The sequence below is a fragment of the Arvicanthis niloticus genome, chromosome 5, assembly GCF_011762505.2.
Source record: "Arvicanthis niloticus isolate mArvNil1 chromosome 5, mArvNil1.pat.X, whole genome shotgun sequence".
Taxonomy (NCBI): Eukaryota; Metazoa; Chordata; class Mammalia; order Rodentia; family Muridae; genus Arvicanthis; species Arvicanthis niloticus.
The window spans coordinates 34,702,124-34,709,666 of record NC_047662.1 but is presented as its reverse complement, the minus strand read 5'-3'; the positions used below and the strand labels follow the sequence as shown (position 1 = coordinate 34,709,666).

At 49.1% G+C, this 7,543-nt stretch overlaps 1 protein-coding gene and 1 pseudogene across 4 annotated transcripts; both read left to right on the top strand.

Moving 5' to 3' along the window:
• The first annotated feature begins 242 nt into the window (after nt 1–242).
• LOC143442477 (small ribosomal subunit protein uS7 pseudogene) lies at nt 243–992 on the top strand (annotated as a pseudogene).
• A 2,712-nt stretch (nt 993–3,704) lies between these two features.
• Nucleotides 3,705–6,958, top strand: C5H1orf210 (chromosome 5 C1orf210 homolog). Of its 4 annotated transcripts, none has more exons than XM_076934333.1 (4): nt 3,705–3,948; nt 4,597–4,711; nt 5,901–6,016; nt 6,185–6,958. In XM_076934333.1, exons 3-4 carry the CDS (start codon nt 5,980–5,982, stop codon nt 6,499–6,501), a joined length of 354 nt encoding a protein of 117 aa, XP_076790448.1. In that variant the 5' UTR covers nt 3,705–3,948; nt 4,597–4,711; nt 5,901–5,979; the 3' UTR covers nt 6,502–6,958. The 4 variants fall into 4 exon arrangements, with proteins under 4 accessions (XP_076790448.1, XP_076790447.1, XP_034359124.1 ...); XM_076934335.1 differs by lacking the exon at nt 3,705–3,948 and adding an exon at nt 4,025–4,039; XM_076934332.1 differs by lacking the exon at nt 4,597–4,711.
• Nucleotides 6,959–7,543: the final 585 nt, after the last annotated feature.

The following is a 7,543-nucleotide window of genomic DNA, read 5'->3' as shown; positions in this document are numbered from 1 at the left end:
TTATTTAGCCCTCCCTTGACAGTCAGGGTTATGGTTTGACTCTGAAGTGTCTCCCCCCCATCTTATATTTTGAATGTTTGCTCCCTAGCTGGTGGTACTGTTTGGGGGAGTTCTCAAAACTTTGAGGAGGTGGAGCCTAACTGGTAGGTCCCTGGGTTACTGGGGAGTATGTCGTCTCTGCCCACTTCCTGTCTTGTTCTCTGCTTGGTGGTCTGCATGTCGTCGTGTTGTAAATAGCCTCCATGACAAGCTTTGCTATGGTGAACTGCCTACTCAGCCACACTCTCCCTGCCAAAACCGTGAGCCCAGACCAACCTTCCCTCCCTGAAGTCCTTTCTGTCAGGTAATGTGGTCACAGTGATAGAAAAGTAATTAATAATTTTTTTGTTTTAATTATGGGCCATCAAAATGGCTTTTGGGTAAAGGGACCTGCTACCAAGCCTGATGATCTGAGTTTGATCCCCAGAAGATAAATGATACTTCTCTACAGGATTGCATTGCTGTGAAGGAGAAACATGCCAAGTACCTGCCCCAGAGTGCAGATGGTATGCTGCCAAGCGCTTGCACAAAGCACAATGTCCCATCATGGAGCGCCTTACTAACTCCATGATGATGCATGGTCCTAACAACAGAAGGAAGCTCATGACTGTGAATCGTCAAGTGTGCCTTTGAAATTATCCACCTGCTCATTGCTGAGACCCTTCTGCAGGTCCTGGTGAATGCCATCACCAACAGTGGTCCCCCAGGAAGACTCAACACATTGGGTGGGCTGGGACAGTGAGAGGGCAGGCTGTGGGTGTGTCCCCACTGCTCTGAGTGAATCAAGCCAGCTGGCTGCTGTGCGCAGGTGCTCCTGAGGTTTCCAGAACATCAAGACCATCACCAAATGCGTTGTAGATGAGTTCATCAATGCTGTCAAGGGCTCCTCCAACTCCTATGTCATCAAGAAGAAAGACGAACTGAGCATGTGACCAAGCCTAGCCGCTGATTTCCTACCTGCTGCTTAATAAACTGTTTGCCCTTTTGGGATGGTTAGAAAAAAACAAAAAAGAGTTTTTCAGGTTTGGCCACCCAGACACTCTTGTGCAACCATGGACCAATGGGGCATGGCAGCTGCTCAAGCTGGCAGTAGAATTTTGTATCATACATGTAGTGCTGGTCTATGGAGTTGTATAATCATCCTTAAAGATTCCAGAGGAGAGCTGTGAGGCCCAGCAATAGAATAGGGTTGGAGTCCCTACGAGTTATCTATGAAGCTGTGAAGTGAGTTCCAAGTTGCAGTGGAGACTCTAGGATGTCTGAGATGCCAGGAACATGGGTGTCTGCCAAAGAGAGCTACAGGGATGAAGTAGATCCAGACCAAGGGAGAGGCCATGTAGGCTGTAAACAGAAAAAGCCACAGAGACGGTGCTGGCCAGGTCTGCTGGAGCTCACGCCATGATATGCGCTTCCTGGACATTGGTCATGGGGCTACGGGGCTTAAGGTTTGCCTAACTGGCCTTGCTTTGATCTCACTGTTTCTTCTCATAGCAAGATCCCTCCCTTTTTAAGATGGAATGTTGACTGTACACCACTGTCTATTGGAAGTTTATACTTTTACTTTACATACAGGGAGGGACTCACAGCTAACATATTATTTTCAGGGGAGACTGGACATAGACTTTTGAATAATATTAGAAATGTTAAGATTCTGTGGGACACTTGAAGTTGGACTAAATTTTACATTATACGATTTTGGAGCATAAGCCTTTGGGGATGGGATGGAACATTATGGTTTGGGTATGAAATGTCGCTCATAGGCCCCGCCTCTCAGACTACTATTACAAGTGTCTGGGATATGATATGATAACAAGATAAATACAGACCATCATATCAGGGCTCCCAGCTTATAGCTCACCTGAAGTTTAAAAAAAAAACAAAAACAAACAAACAAACAAACAAAAAAAACAACCCACAGCACTGGGCTGTGGGAACAAAGACCAAGGCAAAAGAGAAGAGCGGGGAGTACGTCTCAGACTAGGGCGTGGCAGGGAAGTTTTGTTTTAAAAGCTCCCAAGTTGGGACTCTGGAAGTAAGAAGCCTAGAAGGAATACTTTTCTGGGGGGCAAACCTAGAGATAAATATGGTGCAGGAGTTGGAAGTGTCAGTTGAAAAGTTGGGAGTCACAGCTTGCAAAGCCCAGGAAGAGGGAGCATTGCAGGGTCTGGGCAAAGAAAGGAGGTGAGCTGGGGCACAAAGTAGAGTGGGAAGGGGCCCAGTGACGTGGGAAGGGTCAGAGTTAACATGGCAAGGGGCTATTACTGGTGAAGTAGGACTTTATCCTTAGAGACTCCAGGCCTTATATCCCAACTTCCAGCCCCCAGACAGTCCCACCATGCTCCTGCTGAAACAAAGCAAAGCAAAACTAGAACTCTCAAGACAGACAGACTGTGACGGCACATGCCTTTAACTCTAACACTTAGGAAACAGAAAGAGGTAGCTATCTTTCCAGGACAGCTTGGGCTACACAGAGAGTTCCTGTTTCAAAATAAAATTAAACATACACTTAGCCAAAACAAAACAACAAAAACCTCATGAAACCAAGAAATCTTGGAAAGGAACCAGCTGAGTGGCCCATTACAGATGTTAGCCCCAAAGGGCTTGCCTCGATACAAGCTACCACACCCTCTACCAGCAAGGCCAGGCAGCAGTTGTGTGAAGAAGATATGCAGGAGTGATCTAAAAATCCACAGTACTTCATAATGGAGATAAGACAGGCATTCAGTTTAAGGCACTGAGCCCATGCTGCCTATAGGCAAAAGGAAAGGGATATTGTTCCCAACTTTGGGACAGGCTGATTGTCTGCTTGGAGAAGCAACCATTGCTTCTGGATAAGCCAGGGCTGCAGGTGATGCCTACCACTCAATGTCTTAACAAATACTCAAGAAGATAAAACAGATTCTCATAGGCCTGTAGCCTGTAAATTATTAACCCTTCCGGTTCCTGCTCTATTTCTTTCCGTCCTCAGCCCTTTGTCAGTAAATTGAGGACATCTCAGAACTTCTCCTGAATTATCTACTTGGCAACTCCTCTGGGCAGCCCTCTCTCCAGCTGTGACCTGCTGGTCCTGTGGATCCTGGAGCACCCACACACTGGCAATTCTTTCTCCCTGAGTTCTCTGTTGATCTTCTCCAGCCTTGAGGACTGTGCTGGTCACTGAGAGCCCAGAGAGCCTCAGAAGCTGTCTTCTACCCTGAGAGAACATCCACATAGCTAGGAGGCAGACTGGGTGGGAATGAGCCCAAGATCCTGACAAACACTGAACCAAGGGTGTCCCAGGCTATGTTGGCCACAGTAGAGGTGACCCCTGAGCTGTATCTTGAAGGAAATGAGGCAGCCATCTTCAGGATCAAGGCAAAGAGAAAGAAAAGAGAGAGCTAAGGGCCTGGCAAGTGGGGTTAAGGGGACCAGGAGACCTGAAAGAAGGTTTGAACCCCGAGTAGATACTTCAGTGTATACACACACACACACACACACACACACACACACACACAATGTGTGCTAGCACTTTTCATGGGATTTGGAGCACGCTTGGTTCCCTCAGGCTCTGCCTGGGAAGACTGCTCATTGCTCTCTCCCCTGATGGTACCATCTGGCTTGTTGCCTTTACAGGTCTGTAAAACTCCCAGCTTCAACTTTGAACTTTGTACCGGCACTGGAAATCCATTTGTTTATCAGGGCTGGTAGTAGTGCCTGCTGAGATCTGTCCCTCTGGAGACAGACTGGGCTGGACCTGCATTCTAGTTTCGCTAATCCATAGCAGTGGGAGAGGAAGCAAGCCTGCTCCCCGCTCAGTAGTTGGTGGGATGCGAGATGAGTCCTTCCTGCTGAGCTTGCTGCAAATCCTGGCTGGTGCCCCGCCTTCCCTTCACCTGCACTTCCGCCCCGCCCACCCGGCCACTGTTCCAGGTGAGTCAAGCTGGTTCTGGCCCGCCCACCTGTCCAGGTTCAGCAGTCTCAGCCGGAAGCCACCTCCTCGAACTGTGCACAGTGTCTGAAGGTGGGAACGGAGAGGGGACATTGGGGTCGTGGGAGAGGGTGCTCAGGTTTCTTCTGATTCATAAGGGCTCCTGTGTGCAGCAAAGAAACTAGATCCAGTTGAGTGTGTGCGTGTGTGTGTGTGTGTGTGTGTGTGTGTGTGTGTGTGTGTGTGCAGATACGAGGGATGTGTATTATTGTGGGTTGTGAAATGACAGTTGGAGGGGGATGGGCAGACAAGTGTGGGCTGAGTTCAGAGGCATTTGGAACGTGACTTTGTGTATATCTTTGGGAAGAATTTACAGTGCAGGGCAGGGGAGGAAGGGAACAGGTGTAAAACCTTTGAAAGGTCTAAATGAACTAACTCATCGTGGTATAACAAACTCTTGTCTTTTGAGTACTGAGTGCCCAGAAGAGAGAGTCCCAAGAAGGCAACCAAAGGTTGCTTGGAAATGAATGAGTCAACTAGGCATGCTCCGGTTCTAAGGCTTCCCTTCCCCCATACAATCGCTTCTCTCCCCACATCCCTGAATTTACTTTACAAGCCCAGAAACCCAGCTTCCCAACCCCCACCCACAGGCATACACCAGCCTACCCAGCCCTCTGCCTCAGGGAAATGTGTGGCTGGTAATGGCCAGTTCTGACTGGATGCTGATGAGGCCACCTGTGGACCCTGGAGCAACCTCACTGGCAGGTTGGTCTGATTGAGTTGAATGAGAGCTGAGGAGTGAATGACCTTGGTCGCAGGGTCTCATGCTGGGTTTTGAGCCTCCCCCCCCAACTAAGAAGAGGACATGTTTGGCACGTTGGAGAGCTGGAGTGATAGGCTCTGAGTTGGCTTCGGGAGTGGATAGGAGGTGGTTAGATGCCTGTTAGGAGATCGAAGCTGGGGACAGGTGACTAGAGGGACAAAGAATAGGTAGCTTGGACATAGCTGTGGCAGAGGGTAGGGAGGAGGGCTGAGTCACTGGAGCAGGAGGTGGTGCATCTTGAGTAAGGGCATCCTTTGGGTATCACACTGAGGAGTGTGGCTGAATAGGCCTCTAAGCTGGGTTTTTCAGTCCCTTGCCTGGACGCTCTGCCCAGGGACACCTCTGACTTTTGCCACCCTCCAGCAGACACTGCCCAGCCCCAGCTGTCCCCCTCTTCCCTAGCTGTGCCTCAGGTTCACATGTATCTCCCCAAACACTGTTGACCTTCTCCAGAGGCTTCCAAGCCTAATCTTATACATGGGATCTCCAGCTCAGACGCCCTTCCCCCAGGGTTTCCCAGCCTGAGTGCCATGACCCTCAGGGTCTTTTCTTACTCAGTTGGTCCTCTGAGATGGTTCCACTGGAAGGCCTGTTATGTGGTAACAGAGGCTCCTGATGCAGGAACAGAGAGGCAGGGGCTGTTCTGGCTATCTGGGGACAATCTTCTGTTCTTGTGTTCTTCTGTTCTTTCGGTCTGCTCCAGAGCTGGGTAGCTCCACGCAATTGCTATCGAACTGCCTCAGCTCCATTATCAGCTTGCCAAGAAGCTTGCCAGACTGCACTCTGGTGTCAGAGCCCCGAGTTCAAATTCTGGGGACTCAGCTGAATCATTTTCTAATTTGGGGCCTCTGCACACACCAATAAGGCAGGAATAGTGTTTATATTTATGTAATGGATTTGTGGTTACACTGCTACTGCCTACATCCTAAAGTCTGGTAATTAAGAACATTAGACATTCCGTTGTTAGCCTGTTCTAGAGCTGAAATCCACAGGCAGCAGCTTTGGGTCTATTCTGTGGCCCAGTGGTGTGGGCAGTGGTCCTGTCCTCAGCATTTATAGTGCTCTAACATGGCAGTGAGTCTAGTGTGGAAGGTGCGATCTCTATATAACTCCTACACCTCTATTTTTCAGGGCTTGTGCCCCGGGGCTGCCTGGAGCCTGGGGTGTCCCTGGAGCCAGGACTTTTTCTGGCAGAGGCCAAGGCTCACCAATGCCATCAGGTCTATCCATGACTGAAGCAAACAAAAGTGAGTGGCAGAGAGGTTCGGATGGTTGAGGACAGATGGGGTCCCCTGCAGCTGCTGAGACTGGAGGAAGGGCGCTCTCTGCCCATACTCTCTCAGTCCCTCCCCCCCTCTACCGCCCCCAGGAGTCCCATCAGGCCACTGCTTGTAACTCCATCTCTTTCTCTGCAGCCTTTATCTCAGGGGCCACCAATGCATCAACCACGGCTCCTGGACTGGGCACCGGGGGCCGGGCATGGCCTGTGCTGGTAGGAGTTGTGCTGGGGGCGGTGGTCCTCTCCATACTCATCGCGCTCGCTGCCAAGTGCCACCTCTGCCGCCGCTACCATGCCAGCTACCGGCATCGCCCTCTGTCTGGAGCAGGGGATGGGAACCGCCCACAGGTGGGTGAAGATGAGGATGATGATGGCTTCATTGAGGACAATTACATTCAGCCTGGGGCTGGTGAGATGGAGCCGACAGGAAGCCGGGATCACTTCTCCCTTTGAGCCCTATCTTTGGACACTTCCCTCCCTGCCTGGTAGTTTAAAGACAACGACACCTCAAGTCTCAGGGTCAGAACTCACTAATACCTAAAGCTTGACCAGGAGCCTGTTTTCTGACACTGGTCTCCAAAGTGACAATTCTGTTTCTCATTAACTTTCCATGGCTCCCCGCTGTCCCAGAATACAGCCTGACAGTGTAGATGTGGGAAAAGGCCCCTCTGAGCAGGCCTCTTGATTTCCTTTCTTTGCCCCGCCTTCCTACTTTATCCCTTCTTGGGCTGCCCTAACACCCCTCATGTAGGCAGACTTGACCAACAAGTCCCAGGATTTCACACATGTCCCAACAGGAGAAGACAGTGCCAAACTTCTTACCAAAATTTTTTTCTTATCAGTAAAGTATATGACTTGGTTATAATATATCATGTTTTACACAATAATTAATAAATCTATTTTCATTTTGGATTAGCATAAGAAGTCATTCTTTTTACATTTCTCTGAACCTAAATGCATTGTTCATAAGTGAAAAACAGCACCCAGGCCTTTTCTCCTTCAGGATGCCTTCCATGAGCGTCTCTGGTTACGGTTCATTTTATTAAAATGGCTCAGAAGGTAAGGGGGCTTGCTGCCAAGGCTGGCGTCCTGAGTTTGATCCCCAGGATCCACATGTGAAAGGAGAGAACTGACTCCTGAAGCTGTCATCTGACTTTCTTTCTTTCTTTCTTTCTTTCTTTCTTTCTTTCTTTCTTTCCTTCTTTCTTTTTTAAAAGATTTATTTATTCATTTTATGTATGTGAGTACACTGCAGCTGTCTTCAGACACACTAGAAGAGGGCACTGGATCCCATTACAGATGGTTGTGAGCTACCATGTGGTTGCTGGGAATTGAACTGAGGACCTCTGGAAGAGCAGTCAGTGCTCTTAACCACTGAGCCATCTCTCCAGCCCCCTCATCTGACTTAAAATAAATGTTTTAAGGGGCGTAACAGTTTGTTAGTAATTGACATGTTCATACATGTGTATTGTGCGTTTTGATCACGTTAACCCCT